Consider the following 22025-nt stretch of genomic DNA (forward strand, 5'->3'; position numbering starts at 1 on the left):
TATATTTTATTTTTTGAAGAAAACACAAAACAAAAGGACCTTCACCAATGCGCCTCCTTCAGCGGTAATAAGCTGTGTATATAGTCACATGAATAATGTGGTTTCAGTTGCTCAAAAAAAAAGAATAATGTGGTTTCAGTTGCTCAAAAAAAAAAAGAATAATGTGGTTTCATCAATGAGACTGACATTTGACCATATTCTATTTCCCTCTGTCTGCTAAAAGAATGAAGATTTCAATATTTTCGTGCTCTTTAAATAAATTTATACAGAAACTCTGATCATTTATATATTTTTCAAAAAGTTGACAAAAAAATATATTTTTCAAAACATTTAGCGTTGAACAAATCAATCATTCTCCGAATGTTTTTTTGTAACGCCAAGATATGGTAACTCTTTTTGGCATTTGATATGGTAACTCATATAAGTTTCTTTTTGACATTTAATGTCATCTATATATAAACCATACCAAAAATCTTGATCAGGATGATGTGGAGAACAAGCAGCAAATGGATTACAACGATTAGTTACCGGTTACGGCGTCTAGAGAGGCCAAGTGGTATTACTCTGCCTTCCACAATGTCACGGCCATGGTCGGCGCAGGAGTTCTCAGTCTCCCTGTCGCCATGTCACAGCTTGGCTGGTAACTAAAGAAATTGTTTGTGTCTTCTCTACAAAATAAAGTGGTAACTAACGATGTTATTCTTTAAAACAGAGGACCCGGAGTTGTTGCAATCACATTATCATAGCTTATAACGTTCTACTCGTTGTGGCAAATGGTCAGTTGCACGTAAGCGCTCCCGGGAAACGGTTTGACCGTTATCCGGAGCTAGTCCAAGAAGCGTTCGGACCAAGACTAGGTTACTGGATCGTCTTACCACAACAGCTTCTGGTCCAGATCGCTTCTGACTTAGTTTACAGCGTGAGCGGAGGCAATCTCTTAAAAAATCCGTCAAGCTTATAAAAACTTTAATAATTGTTTTTCATAAATTGGAGGCCTATATATATAACCTACAAAATTATGATCACCTGGACAGGTTTTCGCAATGTCAGTGTTTGACACGATCGAGTCATACATTACCTGGTGAAAACACTTAAATTCACTCCAACAATGCTGAGTCTAGTCGCACGTAGCACATACGTTGGTTAGCTCTCATTTACCTTTCTTTCACTTTTTGTATGTAAGCATGTAAATTAATATTCTTCGGTGTGTGCAGCATTGGTATGTCTAGTAGCAGTCTGTATCCCTTGTTCGAAGGTCTTTTAGGGTTCTTTGGTGGCCTTGTCTTCTCATCAACCTCATACTTTGTGTAAGTCACTCTACAAAAAGCAATAAACATATCTCAACTGTTTGCAAACATTAGATTATAATGATGGATGATGTATACTGTACCCATGTACTTGGCAGTTGCCTTGCGTTATATGGTTGATCATGAGGCGACCAAAACGATTTAGATTTCATTGGTGTGCCACTTTGGTTAGACTTTCTTGATTCCACAAAGCTTTAGTCACAAGCTGAGTAACTTAACAACTCTAACCCTTTGTTGACTTAACCACAGATAGCAATAGTCATTGGAGTCTGCAATAGCAATTTTTGCTCCCATTTGAGGAATGAGACATATTACCCTATCAGCAAAAAGCTACAAGCTCTTCTCATAGGGCTTAGAAAGCCAAAAGCAACCAACATCACAACAACTTGCTATAAAATTTTGCTTTTTACCTTTTTAGCTTAGCCATCTAGTTGAAAAATATAGTTTAGATCATTTCTTTTGCATTCAGTTTCATGGAGTGTCACACTCTTTTTGTCCTATAACCTTTCTGTCAATAACTGTCTTCCGAATTTCTCATGGATATCTGTGAAGGCTTCTACGTGCTTTGGCCCGAGGCTCTGACGGATGTTCTCTCCAACAAGTCAAGTAAAATCATCTTACAAAAGAATACAATACGATCAGGGCCGGGCCTGAATAGAGGCACATAAAGCATGTGCTTAGGGCCTTACAAGATATATATATTTAAAGGGCCAATCGTAAGATAAAATTTACACTAGTCCTGCTGGTAAGAGCGCCGGGATGCGCATAAGAGGTGCAAAGTTTGAACACTAGAATACATTTTCAGTCACTTTTCTGATTTTTGAAAATAATGGTCCAAAAATTTTTTTTTGACTCTGGGCCAAAATTTTTCAGGCCCGGCCAAATACAATCAATGGTCAACCTGCGCTGCTTCTGAACTTGCAGATTTTTGAGCATATCTTGCTCATTTCTTTTGAAGTCTAGATTTTTACTGCAGTTAAAGAACTAAGAGCATGTGCATTGGGGTCTCTTAGATGGGTTTGTTAAGGAAATTAGCAATTAAAAGAAAAGATAAATTGCCATTAACTTAAGGGACGTATTCTAAATAGGGGGTGGAAGCAACGCCTCTTGTGGGCCACGTGTTGGTTCAGTATTGGAGGTGTGATTTTGAGAGAAAAACAAAAGATGAAGGCGACGAAGAAGACGGTGGATTCCGCGAGAAAGAGTCTCGGTGCTCTCACCGTGGAAGAATCTCGTATGTGGCTTTCGTAACCGAAAAATCGTCGGAGAGTTTCGTCGACGACCAATTTCCGTGGCTCTCCTCGACGAAGAACCTCGGTGGCGTTGCTCGTAGAAGAATCTCGGTGGCTATGAGCGTCGGAGAATCTCTGTGGCTCTCCTCGACGGAGGAAATCGGTGGCTCTCCTTTACAAACAATCTCTTCGGTTGGCGCCAAGTTAAATCGAAAGGTAAAGCTCCAAAATCTAGATTTTATTTTTGAAATCCTCAATTTTGCATGTTTCAGATTGTGTTCCTTCTTGTTCGCGTCACTTGTTTAGTCTGTTAATTCTCGTTTCTGATAGAGAGCTTATTCACTCATTTGATCATTTCGTTTATTGATTGAGTCAATGAAAAAATTTTCATTCCATGAAAATCATGTATATTAGTTTAATATAGAAATCCTCTGATTCTTTTTCATTTGTTTTGTTGTCTTCGTGTTCGGTACTCTCCTTCAAGCTCTTCCCTCACATGGCAAGTAAGAACCACAGAGATTGAGAAGAAGAAAGAAAGAACCGATAGTGGTTTGTTTTGGCGAGGAGCAATGGCGGAGCTGCGTCACTCCAGCTCTTGGAAGCCTTGCACTGAGCGGCGCATTGGTGGAGTCTCTGGTATATTAGAGAATGGTTTGTTTTGTCTTTGTGTCAGCTTAGTAGCTAATCTCACTTTAACTTTGTTTTTTTCAGATGTTCTCTCCTTTCGCTGCCCTATCATGGATCAATATGAGTTATGGCTTCTTTTTCTTTTTGTAGTTCTGTAATGCAGTTGTTGTTGCCAAGATTAAGAATGCAACTCTGATTCTACTAGTACTGAAGCAGGACCAAATCGTTAAGGTTTGCTTCTTCTTTATTTATTTTTCTGATGATATACTTTTGTTTGAATATTTTAAAAGTGAGCTTATGGGTTTATTGATGTATGCGTACTGATGTTCTGCAGACACTGGAGACCATCAAAAGAGTGAGTCCGAGAAGGGCTCTATTAATGGGAATGGCTCAGGTGTTTGGTCACCACAAATCTTTCAGGTAAAACTTTTCTTCTGGTCAGCTCTTGTAGTTTTGTGATCAGGCTCTAGTAGTTTTGTGGTCAGCTCTTGTAGTTTTGTGGTCAGGCTCTTGTAGTTTTGTGGTAGGGCTCTTGTAATTTTGTGGTCAGCTCTTGTAGTCTGCTGCTTGTTTTGTAGTGGACTTGGTTTTGTTGTATCACGTGTGTATCAAACCTTTTGATCTTGTTTTGTTGTATCACAGACCGTTTGTTGTAATGAAAGCATCAGTCATCATCTCTCTTTATAAAACATCATAGTCTTCTTCTCTACTCCGTGTGTATCAAACTTCATCTCTCTTTTTTCACTTTATTTTTCGGGTTCTTTCATTTGAGATTTCTTCTTCAGTCACAGACCACAAATATATGGTTTTATGAATTTTCATTTGAGATTTCTTCTTCAAAAAAGATTGAGATTTCTCCTCTTCTTCTTAAATCACAAAGTTTCTTTCCCATTCTATTCTTGTATTCACAAAGTTTCTTTCCCATTCTCCTCTTGTTCTTCATTTATTCACAAAGTCTAAAACATATATGGCATCTTCTTCTCATAATACTTTTGGAGAGTCAATTGATCAAACTTTCGATCAATATTTTGATCAACATTTTGATCAAACATTTGAAAATCTGTTCATTGATCATGGTGATCAAGAAGATGAAAGAAAGAGAAGAAAAAAACGAGTTTTTATCGAACGAAATCGGGAAGAAGGCCATCTCCGGTTATGGAATGATTATTTCAGCGACACTCCAACATATCCCGAAATTATTATCGTTTGTTTCCATACTAAGTTTTTTTATGTTTTTATGTTTCTATTTTAATATCTATGTTTAAAATGTTAAGTTTGACTTTGTTTTGTTCAATAAATAAATTTAATCTTTGTTTCAAATTTAATGTTTATAAAAAAATTTAATTTTTTTTATTGTTAAGAACCTTAATTAAGATATCACCAATAAACCACTATAATTACTTGTCTCTTAACAAAGTCTTTTATCTTAATTTTAGTGATTAAAAAATCATTACAACCTACCTAAGAGACACAAATGAGTTTTACCAATAAACATGCTCTAAATGCCTGCGTAGAATTCAAAGCTTTTGGTTTTGGACTGTAATAAAAAAATTTTAAATAATGTGATTGACTTTCCGTATTTCGCTGTTGAGTTTGTATCAAATTCACATTCATCATCATTAAGAACGTAACAGGTGACAGTGCTAGTGTTATCATGCATGTTTGACAATGCAATGAAAGATAGCAAAACAGAAGCAAACATTCGATAAAATTAGATAAAATTTTATACAAACTCAACAACGAAATTAGATAAAATTCCTAAAAGATATATGTTTTTGCCATGGTAAAGAACCAACTTGGCCAACCTTTAGGCTTCATCATAACGTCTATGTACCTTTAACACAATTTTCTTTTGTCTCCTGCTATATTACTCTTTGCTAACCTTTTAAACTTGGTCCTATAAGGTGTGACACCAAAACCTGAAATAATTCTTGAAATTATATCGTTAATATCGACCAATTAAATTGAGACACATCATACAATCAAACCACCTCATGGACCAAGCCCAAAAGAAAGATTAAAATCTTTTGCTCTTTGTCCCCTCAAGAATACAAAAACCTTCCTCTCTAGTAGTGAATGTAACGCCTCTCTCAGTTGAGCAACTAAGATCATCACAATGACGACTACTCTCCAGTTTCCTATTACCATGAAACTCATTCTCTCTAGCTTAGCGTCTCTCGTCGTTATCACTCTCTTCTTCATCACCAACACCGAGTTCTCACCGTCTTCATTTCAGCCGGCGTTAGACAAAACTATACGGATCTCCAACTCCTCCATCGGAACTAAAGTACATAGCCTAGAGTCCGCGAGTTGCGGTAAGATCCCTCCTTCGCTCGCCGACGCTCTCATCTACTACGCCGCCTCCAATACCACTCCCCAGCAAACACTCTCCGAAATCTCCGTCACCAAGAAGGTACACAGAAGGCTAACAAAACAACATGCAATGGTTTGTATTAGTGTATAGTTTAACATAACACTGCATCAGGTCTTAGACAAGGCATCGCCGTGCAATTTTCTCGTATTTGGTCTTGGCCATGACAGCTTGATGTGGGCGTCCCCGAACCACCGGGAACAATCTTCTTAGACGAGGACGAGTCATGGATCCGCAAGATCGCTGAGAAGTTCCCGTCTCTTGACTCGTACCACGTTCGCGTACGGTACGATACTAAAGTAAGAGATGCGGCGGCTCTGTTGTCGGCGGCGATAGATAGTGAGGAGTGCCGTCCCGGCGTGTCGATGGATCTTAGGGCTTCTAAGTGCGAGCTTGCGCTGAAGGGATTACCAGAAGTGGTTTACGAGACGGAGTGGGATATAATCGTGGTGGATGCTCCGAGGAGGTTTCACGAAGAAGCTCCGGGGAGGATGTCGGCTATTTACACGGCGGGGATGATCGCGAGGAGTAGGAAGAAAGGAGAGACGAGGGCGGTTTTTGTACATGATGTTGATCGGACGGTGGAGGATGAGTTCTCTATGGCGTTTCTGTGCAGAGATTACATGACGGAGCAACAGGGAAGGCTCCGCCATTTCACGGTGCCTAGCCAGCCACCGGAAGTCTAATATCTCCGGTGGTAGATTCTGTCCTTAAACAGCCGACTCTAGATTTTTTTTTTCTATTTATTAGTATATTTTTAATGTTAAATCAAATATCAATTAATTAAGCAAAACCAGTAGAAATGAGTTGGACCGTTTGGTGATTAAATTTGACGTTTTCAAAACGGTTCATAAGGAAAATGACATGAGTCCGCTAACTGGTTTAAACACCGCGGTTGCACTTGCAGGAGTTTCCGGATACGGTTGGTTGCGGTTTCTAGAGGTTTTAAGAGATTTGTACGACTGCTTCTGCAGTTAAAAATTGGTGTGTTTGCGAGATACTTATGACTGGTTAACTACCAAATCCAGCAGCGGTTAAATAATAAATTAACAATATTTACATTTTATATAATTATAAAAATATCAAAAATCATAATATTATAATAAATATAAAAATTATATTTAGAAAGTTATAGTTTTAAATTTTTTAAAATTATAGAAAATATTTTTATTTTAAAATTTTATAATATTAATTAAAGTATAATAGATATATTTTAGTATTTTTATAATTTCAATTTAATTTTTTTATTGAATATTTTTAATTTTGTATTTATATTGTTTTAAAAAAAATTATCCTCCCGCAATCGCAAACGCTAGATGGAACCAGCTTTTGAATTTATGAGGTTTAGAGCGGTTTGAAACGGTTTAAAACGGTTTGGAGCGGTTTGAGCGGTTGTTGCCAAACGCCAACAACAGCTACCAACCGCAAAAGATGTGTTTATTGCGGGTGGTAGCGGGAAAACCAAGAGAGAATTTCAAATTTTGATATGATCGAAACTCAAAAACGTTACAAGAGCAAATTTCAAATTTTGTTAGGACAAGGTGTCTCATAGGGAAGACAAGTGATATATGTGCTCTGCTCCGTCCTATCTCACAACATCCCTTGTCCAAAGTAGTAAATCCTACAAAACCAACACAACCATAATTAGTTATCGGTTCAAGAGTTGGTCTTAGCTAGCCTAACATTTGTTAACTACCATAACTCGCTGGCTTAGCGATGATCTTGTCGAACATATGAGCTATATTGAGGTAAATTTCATATGAGCTATACTGAGGTAAAAACGTTACAAGAGCAAATTTCAAATTTTGTTAGGACAAGGTGTCTCATAGGGAAGACAAGTGATATATGTGCTCTGTTCTGTCCTATCCCACAACATCCCTTGTCCAAAGTAGTAAATCTTACAAAACCAACACAACCATAATTAGTTATCGGTTCAAGAGTTGGTCTTAGCTAGCCTAACATTTGTTAACTACCATAACTCGCTGGCTTAGCGATGATCTTGTCGAACATATGAGCTATATTGAGGTAAATTTCATATGAGCTATATTGAGGTAAAAACGTTACAAGAGCACATTTCAAATTTTGTTAGGACAAGGTGTCTCATAGGGAAGACAAGTGATATATGTGCTCTGTTCCGTACTATCCCACAACATCCCTTGTCCAAAGTAGTAAATCCTACAAAACCAACACAACCATAATTAGTTATCGGTTCAAGAGTTGGTCTTAGCTAGCCTAACATTTATTAACTACCATAACTCGCTGGGTTAGCGATGATCTCGTCGAACATATGAGCTATATTGAGGTAAATGAATTTAGCACCGGGAGATTCTGGTTGAGATCAGAGATCATTGTTATGAAGTTTGTGTTAACAAGTGGGTTCACTTCTTTCCAGCATTTACCATATGTTTATTGAGCTAGAATACTCGGAATGCATTAAGCATCCCATTCGTCCAAGTCTAGTCACTACAACTTTTCCTACCATCAAGATTATAAAAAGTCTCTCCATTACCAAAAAAACAACAAAGTTATGATTACATTTTAGCTTCTTGCTTAATTAAGTTTTTTTTTGTTGTATTTTTGTATTAAAATGGGCTGATTGGTGTAATGTTGAATCAATATATCGCCGAAATGTTCAGCTTTGAATTGGCTAGGTGTAGGAAAATTGGGCATCAAGTAATTGTTTAGACAGTCGTTGCTTCCCATTCCACTGAAGAACAAGCTTCGAGCCACCGGACTTACTCGCCAATCGTCGAGAAACGTTGCATTTTAATCGTCGATATTCTCAATGAACCTTTCAAGGCCAGACAATCTTGAAGACCAATTATGTCGAAGAAACGAGCATAAAAAGTAACAATTATGGCTCTTTTAACTGAAAATGATGGTTGTATATGTAGGTTTTAGCATCCTGAATCTTGATCTACTAATTTGAAGGTTGAGTCTAAATGCTTGACTTCTCAGATTAGTCGTCACTATTGAAGTTTCAACATCTATACATTTGTTTCAGGTTTCATGACATAATCAGTTTTGGAATCTAGTCAAATAAATTTCTACTTTGTGTTGAAATACTACTTTCCTTCTTATCCATTTTCGATTTAGAAGGTAACAATGTAAGAACACTGGTGCACAAAAAAATGTAAATACAATGAAAAAGAGGCTAGCTAGGTATCCTCATTTAAACCCAAACCATACAATCCATAAATTCCAAACATAGATAGAAAGAGTTTAAGTACACACCACACTTGTAGTCATTTCATTGCTTACACCAACAAATTAAAAACAAGAAGAAAAAGTTACAAATAGATTTTCAACAGCCTAAAAAAGTTTCACAGGCTTTATTATAATTATGTGTGATTTAACAACACTAATTATACTTACCAAGATTTATTTGAATACGTAAGACATAGTTTTCAAACATTCTATGGTCTAGAACTGAAATATTTCACTTGGCATGGTTAGCGGATAAGAATAGTTAGTATCCACAGTTGTGAAGTTAGCATCTAATATGCTATTGTTGTTCTCCTCTATCTGCATTATTTCACCAACACAACAACAAAGCAAATCATTAGGGCAAAGCAGTGTAAACATCATCATAATAAGATATACATTTGGATATAGCTCTACTATAGTAAAATTGTTACCTTCTCGAGAAGAAACTTGTTGGCATTTTTGAGAACTCCTTCCTTCACACACACAAAATTAACCGTTAAACAAGGTTAAATTTAACGTTCTATGTTCCGTTATTATAAACCAAACTCATGATTCAAGCCAGTTGGTATGAAGCTGAATATAGAATGATGTTATACATGTGCTTACCTTGTTCCTTAAGGACTGAATTTCTTGAAGCATAATCTCCATCTGCAATTTTACATATAAACTTAATTTTTTTCAACAGAAACATATAACGTTTATAATCATCAGTATTTAAATAGTCACACTTTGATTATACATAATTATCATTATATGCATTAATACATGAATACCTTAGCCGAGCGGATCTGAGAAATCCAAAACTCAAGATGCTTCTCAAGAAGAAGAAGTTCTTCAAGATTCATCGCGCCATCTCCTCCTCCAAACATATACCTGAATCCATTATATTATATAGACATACTCATGTATAAATTTCAGATGACCAAAAGATATAAATTTCTAATCTAATATAAGCAACTTAGCTAGTAAGGAAATAACGTGTAAATAGTTAATAATATATACCTTATTCCTTTCTGAAGCATCTCGATCTCTCTCTTAAGCACATTGACCTCATCTTTCGGTTCCTAGAGATAATCAACGTTCGTTCAGTGTTTCTGTTATTTATAAGTAATTTAACAAGCCGGTGTAGCTAGACAAATTGAAAGCGTACAAGTTAGTGTCATGTCCGTACATATAAACGTACACTAGAATTTGACCCGCCCTCCAGAGGGCGGGTATATTTTTTGTTTATTTTTTTCCGTTAGAAATGAAATTTTCATATATGTGTTTTTTGTAATCATATTTGTGGTTTTCTTTATAATCATATTTGTGTATAATATTTTAAAAAAATTATTAGTGAGAATTTTTGATAATTTTATTAAATTTGTGAGGTTGCATAACTATACACTTGTGCCATAGTAATTTCACGCATTAATTTTAAATTTTATTTCTAAACAGTTATAATTTTTTTTATTTTTAAAAAAAATTAACAAAGCATAGTTACAATTTTGTTTAATAATTAAATAGTAATTAAATATTTGTAATAATATTTTTTCATTAAATTTTCATGATTTGATTTTATATATAATGATTTATAAAATGTTATTATTACATATAATAATTTGTGATGCAATTAAAAATGGGTTTATAATATTTGATCCGCCATTTAAAAGGACGGATATATTTTTTTTTTTACATTTTTTTTTTAGAAAATTTAATTTTTATATTGGTGTTTTTCTTTATAATCATATTTGGGTAAAATATTTTAAAAAAATTATTAGTAAGAATTTTTGATAATTGCATTGAATTTGTGATGTTGCATAACTATAGACTTGTATCGGAGGCATTTCACACATTAATTTTGTAATTTATTCCTATACATTTATTAACCTTTTTTGTTTTTATTTCTTTTTGCCGGGTTGGAACAGATTCTTAGCCTTGCAGGATCTTAAATCATTAATATGATATTTACAGTTTAGCAAAAAAAAAAAAAAAAAAAAACATGACTAAACTTAGTTGTCTCCTTCCACCGATTTATTTTTCTCTCTTGAAGCTTTCTTATGACACAAACTACATTTTGATTTTAAAAAAATTGGAATGATATAAAGTTACTCCCTCCGTATCACTTTAAGTGATGTACTTTAAGTGATGTTTTAAGAAAAAAATTTTTGTTTCATTTTAAGTGACGTTTTCAAGTTTCCATGTAAAAAATAAATGCAATTTTATGTTTTTGACTATTTATATTCTACAGCATGATTTTTTATTGGTTGATTTATATGTATTTATTGTTGTTTTTAGACAAACGAGAAAGATTGAATAAAAATTTGTAATTTCTTAATTAGTGTGCAAAAACCTTAAAATCTACTTATTTTGATATAGAGGGAGGGAGTATATATTTAATACTTTGAGATGATAGAGGAATATATATATATATATATATATATATAATCATCGCACCAAAAATAGGAATAGTTTTTTTTAAAGCATAACTGTCTCCATATATAAGAACTATTAAAGAATTGGGTTCCTATAATTGTGGAAAAAAGCATAGTACCTAAATGAAAAGTAATAACTATTATGTAACAAAATTTATATTGGTTGGTAAAATATGTTGGACTAAACCTATATCAATTGATCATGTTTCTAATTTAATAGTATTGATGTATTTATTCATTAAATGAATACATATATGCATCAATAAGTTAGGAAAAAACCCAATACTACTTCGGAGCGTGTCAATGACAACAGTTTAGGGGCTATCTCTTTTATCTATCCAGGGAAACTTATAATTTGTACTTATTTATAAACTAATAATAATTTGTTTTAAATACAAATAAATTAGTGCTAAAGATAAAGATTCATCTTATATATTAAAACAGAAGTCACAACATTGATTCATGTGTGTTTTTTTTTTAAAATAGACCTAATGGATATATTCTTAGAAAGTCATATTACATTTAATCTCTAATCTTATCATTTAATTTTTGGGCCTACCAGAAATTTTTACTGGGCTATCAATAATTGAATTTAAACAATAGATAATCCATTGGATTTATAGATAGTATAAATTAAATAGATATAATTTAATGTTGTAATATTATATCTCCATATGTTAATAATTTTAAATATTTGTCGATGTTAACTTTTAAAATTATAAAGATTTTTTTAAAATAAAAAATCATATTATCTAACAATGATTAATCTTTACTACCTTAAACCATTGAAAACAAATTTTAAACTATATAGTTTATTTTAAAAATCAAACAAAACTAAATGTTTAATTATTTTTCGATAATATAAATCTATGAAGCGAAAAGTTTAATTTTTAAAAAAATTTCTAAATTTGTGAAATGTTACAATATTTTTGAATATGACAATAAAAAAATATTTTACTAATCTTTATATATATAGTTACGATTTTAATAAGAAATAATAATCCGAAATATATATATATATATAAGAAGATACAAATACATGCAAAAGTTTGAAACAATCTATTCAATGAAAAAATATACCGTAAACTTATTATGTTTTAAAAATTGATAGACACATATATATTATAATATATACCAGTTTAGAATTGAAAACAAAATGTTTATATAAAAATAAATGAAAACAAAAATCCGCGCGGTTGCGCGGATCGAGATCTAGTAAATAGTTAAATAAACATACACACACAATTTTTTACCAAAATAAGATACATGCATGTATATTTAAAGTGTGATACACATGGGTACTAATGTACTCTATAGTAATTAATTTGACTTGTTTTAATTTACCAAAATAAAACTTGTTCTTGTTCTCAGTAATGAAGAACTAATAGAAAACATTTTACACTTAAAAAACTTCTTTTGTTTTTCCTTTACTCTTCTAGTAGAAAGATCTGAGAATGTGAGACTAGTTAGTTGTTCAGAAAAATGTGCAATAAATGTAAACGACATCGTGGTGGTCTAGTGGTTTCCACTACAGGAGGAGTTGCTTTGTTGGTCCAGGCCAGAGATCGTTTCCCCTCTAGTGCGAAATTATTAGCTTCACATGTGACCATGCGGATATGAGTTCATGCTTACGGCCTATTAATTTGAATACCCGGGAGATGATCCATCTGTAGGTTGCATCTCCCATCCGGGGTTAGGTCTGTGTCTTTAATAGATCCAGGTTTAACCATTTTTAAGTTGCAAAAAAAAAAAAACATGTGCAATGAATGTTAACTTCTCAACTACTAGTATTAGTTTCAAGTAGAATCAGAATCAGGTGCCCTACCTAACTTAGGGCACATTCAATGCTAAATTTTCTGAAATGGAGTTCTCAGCAAATGAATCATATTATTCTAACACAATTTTTTATTGCACTAAAATATATTCTCTTTTAGATAACCAGATGGGAAACAAACGGACATATACCAATAAAAATATATAATCAGGTTCTAAGGGCATGCGCTGTAAGGTTTTTAAAGAGTTTCTAGTGATTAACAAAATGAAAAAAATTAGAAAAGGTGGTGGAAAGAGAAAGAGAGGACTCCTCATGAAGGTATTCTCGTCAAAGTTAAAGAGATTCATTTCATTGCTGTCACTTATCCATTGGTTCATTTTATTTTATGATTTTATCTTTTTAAGATTCAATTAAATAACAATAAAGAAATCTATGAGGTACCTAAGTACGTATGTAACCACTAATGGTAGGTGAGTTCCTCATTTACAACGATTTTTTTAATTGTCTCTCTTATATTATCTTCATTTTTTATTTTTTAATTGTCTAGATATTTACATAGAACCTGGACTTGCTTTTACAGACTATTTTATTTCAACTCAATCAACAACGTCCAATAAACTCACGCTTTGCATGTCAACACGTGTATCATATAGCATATCAAAATAATATATTTATATGGAAATGGAGAAAAAGAAAACTAAATTAACTCAAAAGAACAAAATGGAAGAAGTAATTAACATTTTTAATGAGACATGGAGACTGGCTAGTTTTAATCAACCCAAAAAATGCCATAAAATCAAGCAGTTTCAACAATCAATCCCAAAAATCAAAGAGAAGAATTCAAAATATAAGAAAACAAAGAATGAAAATTAAGGAGACGAGAGACATACAAGATTTGGGGGCTGAAGTTGTTCTTGAGCAGTAAAAATAGCAGAAGAAGAACCACGACCACCACCGGTACACTTCATGTACTTATCAATTATCCCGTCCATTGTTCTGATTTATGAAATCAGATTCCCACTATATAAGTTTATATTTAATTGCATATAAACACAAAATAAGTATGAACACTATGATATATATAATATATATAATAATACCCTTTAGCTGCAAGCTCAAACAGCTTTCCCTGAGGAGAGAAAATCACAACACCAATCTCTGCGTCGCAGAGCACAGAGAGCTCTTTGGCCTTCTTGAGAAGACCAGTTCTCCTCTTGCAGAAAGTCACTTGCCTGTGAACTGGGTTTTCGATCCTCTTCAGCTGGATCTTTCCACGAGCCATTTCTAAATGATGAATTAACGTTCAAATTTGTGTTTAAATTTGGATTTTGATTTGAAGTTAGAACGTGGATCAACCTCCCACTAGTTTGAACTAGCTTCGAGGTTCCCCACTTGCTGTTTGGTTTCTCTTTTTGTTTGGAAGAAACTGTGAAGTTATGACCAAATTCATGCCAGCTTCTTCACTTTATATACAATCTCCATTATCAGATTCTCCCACTAGCTTCTCTGCTTCTTAAAGGACCTTTTTCTCCACACAAGCCTCCTTTTCCCTTATATTAAAATATATGTATGTGCTCACATATGTTATATGTTAAGTATGCATTCATACAAAGTATATATAGGTTTACATGTGAGAGCTCCATCTAAAGCATTGTTTGTTACTTCATGGGTTTGCATATTATACTAGCCTTTCTTTTCTAGCTTGTACAAATTTAATTTCTATGTTACACACTTACACTTGATTGATTGATCTAACATCGGATGTGACATGACCTGACATGCACTAACTGATACAAAACTTAACGATGTTGATACGAAATTTAACTTTCTAATAATCCAAATATTTTCTGTTTTGAAAGGTTATTATCAAATATGGTGAAAATATCAAATTGAGAAGGCAGAATAGAATAACACTTGTGAGGTAAAAAATAAGATAAATAAAATATGGACAGCTTTCTCTTTTTTTGTTCACCAAAAATGCTTTGAAAAAAAGAGAGAGAGAGGTTAAATTTAAAGTGTTTTCATCAATGGTTGGAGTTATATTTATTTTAAAAAACTAACATTCTTCAAATGAAGAAAATAATATCATTTTCTTTAACAGTTTACTTTATTTTTTCTTTCTAAGAATACATTTCAAACATATTATATTTAAATTTACCATTAATTATTAATAATAATTCCAACTTTTATGAAATAATAATAATTTAATCTTTCTCATATTTGTTAATGTTTTTCAACATTTTTTGACAAAAACCCAACCCAATTTCCATTTAATATAAATTTAACATTATCATATAATTAAAATTTTACCCCTAGCATAATAAATAGGGGATAAAATGAACATTAGATTTTATGAATAAACAACAAAAATATATTTCCGATAAGCGATTATCTACGTCGTTTTTAAGTGAGAAATAAGATTTTTTATCTTGATTCTTCTAATTAAAGCGAGCCAAAAATTTCGTAGAAACGAATATTTTATGCTCTGTGATATCAGTTAGATGAAACTAATAATTTAATCATAATAATTAAGTTGGTGACATTACACATATAATTTATTTAAGCAAAACATAAAAATAAGGATCAATTTATAATTAAAAAAGTTTATCTTTGGAAAATGAAAATATCAACAATATATATTTCTAAAAATTTGAAACAATAATACTCATTGCCTTATTTTTAAACAAAAAAAAATACTATTAGAACAAAATTTTCTTCATAATAAAATGATAAATTAAAAACCATGGGAAATTGTCTAATATATGACATACAAATAAATACAATGGTAAAACTTAAATTCACAAATGACATGATTCTTTTTTTCTTTATAATTCTCAAAATTAAGAATTGAACGGCCAATTATTTTTTGTACTGTTTTTTAATAAATTAAAAATAACTCTATCAATAGCTTTATTTGGCAACACTTCTTTTTTTAACACGTCTTTTTAACATGCTTTTTTGACGAAAAAGGATCGAAAGATCACTACAATGTTACATAATTCAATTCTAACATACAATTAATACGTAAATTGTGGCTTAAAAATTAATGTCTAATAAGTATAAATCAAAAGTTTACACCAAAAAAGTATACATCAAAAATAAAATAAAAAAGTAAAATAATCAAAATTACGAAAGTGTAAGATTCATGCATGCCAAAGTTAAACAGTGAACTTGTTGACAAAAAAAAAAAAAAAAAGCAGTGAACTTACACCCACATGATGTGAATGACACGGTCAAATTCACAATATCAAATTTGATGTCAGTTCTGGAATAATTGAAAATTAACTTATTTTATAAAGACTAAATATCAAACTAGGGATTACACATATCTTCACATTTTGTAACCTGTTACAGGTTGCGGGTTCGAGGGTCTTCAGCCACATTTTTTAAATTGGCTTCTAGCCATATAATAACTAGGACCGGCTCTGTTTGTATTTGTTCTTTTTTTTTTTTCTAATTCTTGTAAAAACTTGAGTTATCAATACTAAAAACCATTTTGCCTCCCATTTTCCTAGATTTCGTTCTCTTTGCTCATCTTGCTCTTAGAATAAAACTATTGCACATTTTCTCTAAAAACCTTTCTTTTTGTTTCACAAAAAAAAAAAATCCATTTTCTAACTATTCATATTTACAAATATTTACAGTAACCATTTTTCCTTCAACACAGACTAGATTTTTAGTAGTCAGTTGATTAATTTATGTGATATTAGCATCAAAGATTGTGCATGTAATTTAAAAAAATTTAACCAATCCAAATTAATTAGTAGATGTTTATAGATTACATAATATGGCTAAATCGCCACAATGGGCCACCGTTAAGCTTATATTGTGTTAAAGTTATCGCTTTATGGGTAACTGATATATTTTAGTATAATTTATCTTACATTCAAGATACCATCAGAATTCTCTACTGCTTTCAGAAATATCTAGATTAGTCATACAATACAGTGAATAAATATAATTCATAAATCAGCCAATATAATACATATCACAACATATATTGATTAAAAAAATTAATAAGATATATATACATTGGGTAAACCTTACTAAGATTTTGTAGTTTTATATTTTACTCCATCTTATTTGCGAGAACCGTTAGAAATTATGAGGTTTAGGCTTATAGCTCCCTCCGAACATGGAATTAACCTTTTATTTTTTTATGTATAAATTGCAATATGGATTGTGAATAAAAAAAATTGAATATATAAACATATAAATACTAAAAAAATTATTAAAAAAAAATAAACCGTTAAGCTAACCATTAAATAAATAAATAAAGTATATAAAAAGTTTAAAAATAATTTTCAGTATATATTATTTTCTAAATATTTTAGTAATTAATAATACTATTTATTTTAATAATAAATAATAATTAAAATAAATGAAATAATAATAATAGCATAAACTTTAATTGTGAAATTGGAAACATAAATAATATTTAAATATTGTTATAATTGTGGAAGTGGAAACATAAATAATATTTAAAATTTACCGAGGAACAAAAAATCTATAACTGAGTTTTTGAAATTCACGATTTTCATATTTTTCAAAACAAAAAAAACAATCAAATTTGTAACTCAACTTCTAACACATGAAATTTTGGTTGATGTAAGTTTAAGTGTTGAGTTAACAATTTTATTAAGGATCAAAGTCAAAGCTGTAACTTAACTACAACATATCTTAAATCAAACCTAAACCCAGAAAAATAAATTTGATACATGATTGATAATATTTTTTAATTACAAAACTAATTCAAACTTAATTAAAATTAACTCATGTCACCAATCAAATCCTTCGGTTTTAGGGTTTCTCTACTCTGGTTCAACCAATACCCCACATAATCCATCTATGGTGAGGTGTTTTCTCTTCCATGTGATGTCAGCTTAGTGGGGCAATCAGAATACAGTCTACTCAGAGTGTTTTATTACTCGCGGTAGTGGCAGCTCTGGCGTGGCAGGTCTAGGAGTCAGTACTAGGGTTTTCATCCGGTTTGGCTAATCTTGAGCAGGCTTTCTTATGGACTTTTTAATTTCATGCCCATTTAGATTTTGGTTTGGACTTTGTTATTTATTTATGTATTAAAAAATTATTAATGAAAAACCTTTTCAAACAAAAGAAAAGAAATCCTTTTATCTATCAATGTATAAATCCTAGCTAAGAAACCTAGCAAAGACCAACTTTCTTACGGCTTACTTGTTTGACCGAATTCCAATCTCAATAATATTATTTGAGAATTCAGTTTTTATGTGTCGTTCTCACGTTAATTATTAGAATGGTTAATTACAATGATAACCTTAATGAATTAAGTTAATTATTATAATGATATTATTAACATTTTTATTTACTTTTTTTTTTGTTAATATTTGTTTCCAAATCACCTTATTCCGAAAAGACAATATCTTTCATATAAACATATAGCTTTTTATAATAACAAATTTAAATTTATACAAATCAAAAAGGAATTTAATAGAAAATACAATATCTTAAATTAAATATAAATATATCTCAATTTTTATATTTAAAGTATATAATTTATAATAGACAACACCAGACTGAGTAGAATTCATATAGCATGCTTATGTTCCAAATGTAATACGTGATACCATAAAACTTGATTTCTTTGATCATTATCAAAATCAAATTTCGTGGAAAAAAATAAAACAAAAATGTATTTCTTTTATATAAATAAAAAGGAATAGAAGATAAAAAAAATAACTTTAATATAAAAATATATCAAACTTTTACATTTAAAACCTATAATAACAACTAAAAATATTTTATATGATTTCTCTTAATAACAACTATTTTTATTTCCTTTTTTCTTATTAAGATTTAAATAAAGTTTTTAACTAAATTTCCTTTTTGCACTAACTAAATTTTAGCTTAAATTTCCTTTTTTAAAATAGCACATAAGAAATAGCATTAAATATTTAAAATATAGATTATATATAAACACAAATTATTTTTATTTTTATTTGTCAAAAAATAAAGAAATAAAGAAATATCTATGAATTTTAAAAATATAGACATATATTTTATTGAAATACATAAATATATTTATCAACCTAAGGAAAAACTAAACAAAGTATAATTAACAATATTATTCTTATTTTAGTCTAATTATAACCAAGAAATTATGATTCATTTCAAAATATGATATAACCCAATACACCAAAATGTAAATAGCGAAACCAATCAAAATATGAACTATTAAATCAACCAATTATTATGAGTTATCTATTATATATAAAATTATATATGTTCAATAACTTTCAAAATATTACAAATTATGTTTATTGATGCATATCTGATTTAATATTTATTGTTTTCAAATTTTCAAAACAACATATATCAAACTATACAAAATTTTATAAAATATATTTACAAATATAAGAGTAAGAGGATAAACTGAAACTATCTACTAATAAACCAATTTTACCCTGATTAAAACAAAAAAAAATCATCATCAATTCAAAATAATAGATGCAAATAAATATACAGTAACGAATAGTTAAATTACTATAAAATATTATATTTCAAATGACATATCTGATTATGATGAAAACATAAAGATATTTAATACAATTTTCATCATACATACAAATTACAAAATTACTTAAAACATATTAACATACAAAACAAAATATTTTTCAATATTATAATTTATTAATTTTGTATAATTTTATTGCACGGGAGAATCTTCATGCACGTGAGAATCACCTAGTTAATATATATATATACTCGATCAATGCAAGTTATGATATGCAAAACTTGATTAATTTTTTTATCAACGTGGAACTCTTAACCCATTTAAAACCATTTAACTAATACTAATTATTAACCTTTTTCAGTAAAAAAACCATCATAGAAAATTAAGTGATTGTCATTAAGCAATAAGCATAATTAGTTTGCTGAACATAATCCCATATTCCAAAAAAGAAAAGTGAGTTGAAAACCGCGTACAGAGGAGAAGAATAAGATTCAGGGGTTTGCCAAGTAGATAAAAGGCAGAGCCTGATAGCCAAAAATCATTTAGAAAGAATAAATTATACATAACAAGAAAAGGCTGCATCGGAACCTAACATGGGCAGGTCATTGGTTCTCCACCACGAAATGCACATGATATCCTATTTTTTTTTCCAACTCACTTTTCTTTTTTGGAATATGGGATTATGTTTGCTGAACATGAATAGAAAATTAGGAGATTTACAGGGGATATACCTCTACTACTATACATTAGACATTTAGTTGATCTTTACAGATTGAAGAACGAATTTTCGGTTAAGCTCAATTAAAACCAATGTTTTTTTTTATAAGAACTTTTTTTTTTGAAAATAAAAATAATTTTTTTTTTTTTTCTTTTATAAGAACTTGAGTTTTCATTAACCAAGTAACAACACAAAGAGATACAATCATTTTGATGAAATCAAATCCTAGTGTATCTAAATAGCTAATCAAAGCATATGCCAGAGAATCCAGAAAAGAAGCTAAAAAGACTTTAAAACAAAGAAGATTCAATCCCAATCCTAAGGACATTATTTAAGCTTAGCTAAATTAAGACTTCAAGAAGAACCATTCAAGTGCAATAAACCACTGCTTTGACTTGTTATCTGAACCTGCAACAAGAACATAGATCATTAGAGAAACAACCGGAGAATAATATGAGGCACCACAGACCATCCCAAAGGCGACTATGAAAGAGTAACATTCGAACTAGGGTTGACAAAATCCTGGTCCGACCATCACACTAGGTGAAGTCTACTGTTGACATTGCTCACTCCAAAAGGCGACGAACCGTCTCTCTGAGAATCCAAACCGATGTTAAGAAGCCAACAATTAAGGCAGCGATGAAGTACTGGTAGATGGAAGCGGAGGTTTTAACGACTCAGTTCCAGTCCCATCACGCGAGTAAAGCACTAAAAATTCCAGGTGCAGAGCATATAGAGAAGGGCAGAATTCCAACGGTCAGCTTCCTTATTGAAACAATGAAATGCGAAGGAGCTGGAGGCTCCCCCAAAAAGCCAAAGAGGTGAAAAGAGAAATCATTTGGAGGGAAGACGAAGAAAGTTAACATCACGAAACCCTGAGCCATCTCGAACCACCAAACAGATCCAAACCTAACAAACGCAATGGTGGCTATTGCGAAATCAGAAGGAAAAATAAGTCCCTAGAAAAAACTTTAATAACACCTCTTCATATTGGACCAGCAGAACAAGATGGGAAGTCCTTGTATGAGCAGTCGAAGAAGGAGACATGGGAAGATAGTGGAGGCAGTGAGCTGACCAGAGGAACGAAGGCAATAACATTATGCCACTCTAGCAAACCCTCCGAAAAAATCTGACCCATATATAGCTAAAGTCAAAGCCTATATCTACCATTAAGACGGAACCTCCTACTAAGATCCGACCGTCTATGACCTCGACGTTACTCCTGGGAAGCTGAGTACACACCCATAAATCGATTTGGTTTATTGGATCCAGCTGCTATCTAGACAAGGAGCCATTGTAGATGAAGCAAAGAAGGTGTGGAGAGGCCAGATCTTGACATGGAAGGAGGCTAGACAAGGGAGCGAATTTGGTGTGGCAACCGAGGGGTAAAGACCCACCATCGAGCACCGAAACGAGAATCATAAAGGTCACCAACTAGAAAAAGGTTTGGTGGGGGAGAGAAAAGAGAGAAACTTCTCTCTTCTCTTTCTAACTTTTATTTTACTTTAAGACCAATGTTGTAAACTCTCTCTCTCTCTCTCTCTCTCTCTCTCTCTCTCTCTCTCTCTCTCTGTCTCTGTGTGTGTGTGTGTGTTTTATATATTACTCTGATATCCTACTTTTTAACATATAAACGGATATAAACTGAAGTGTGGAACCTTGCTCCCGTAAAGATCCCATGCTGGACATAACCAGCTTCACTTCTACGCTACACATTTTCTCTCTGGCTTTGTTACTCGCCAGTCCACCTCCCATAGGTATTGTCTCAGATTTTTTCTCTAGGATTTTCTGTTTATTTGGACTTCTCGGAACCTTCTTATCTTCGAGAAGCGAGTCATCTCTGCTAGCAGTGTCATGGAAAAGGCAATTTGTGGACCCTTGAATG

General features: G+C 31.7%; 2 protein-coding genes and 1 pseudogene across 2 annotated transcripts; 2 read left to right on the forward strand and 1 right to left on the reverse strand.

Moving 5' to 3' along the window:
• Window positions 1-486: 486 nt before the first annotated feature.
• Window positions 487-3178, forward strand: LOC106323669. Its single transcript, XM_013761755.1, has 4 exons — window positions 487-609; window positions 713-919; window positions 2396-2755; window positions 3024-3178. Exons 1-4 carry the CDS (start codon window positions 487-489, stop codon window positions 3060-3062), a joined length of 729 nt encoding a protein of 242 aa, XP_013617209.1. The 3' UTR covers window positions 3063-3178.
• A 2076-nt stretch (window positions 3179-5254) lies between these two features.
• Window positions 5255-6251, forward strand: LOC106326533 (annotated as a pseudogene).
• Window positions 6252-8686: 2435 nt separating this feature from the next.
• On the reverse strand, window positions 8687-14438 carry LOC106325721 (agamous-like MADS-box protein AGL12). The gene is made up of 7 exons (XM_013763777.1): window positions 14033-14438; window positions 13823-13928; window positions 9747-9808; window positions 9518-9617; window positions 9351-9392; window positions 9176-9217; window positions 8687-9062 (listed from the first exon to the last, which is right to left on the reverse strand). The coding sequence occupies exons 1-7, from the start codon at window positions 14212-14214 to the stop codon at window positions 8961-8963; spliced, it is 636 nt and encodes a 211-aa protein (XP_013619231.1). The 5' UTR covers window positions 14215-14438; the 3' UTR covers window positions 8687-8960.
• Window positions 14439-22025: the final 7587 nt, after the last annotated feature.

The sequence above is a fragment of the Brassica oleracea genome, chromosome C2 (genome assembly GCF_000695525.1).
Source record: "Brassica oleracea var. oleracea cultivar TO1000 chromosome C2, BOL, whole genome shotgun sequence".
Classification (NCBI taxonomy): Eukaryota; Viridiplantae; Streptophyta; class Magnoliopsida; order Brassicales; family Brassicaceae; genus Brassica; species Brassica oleracea.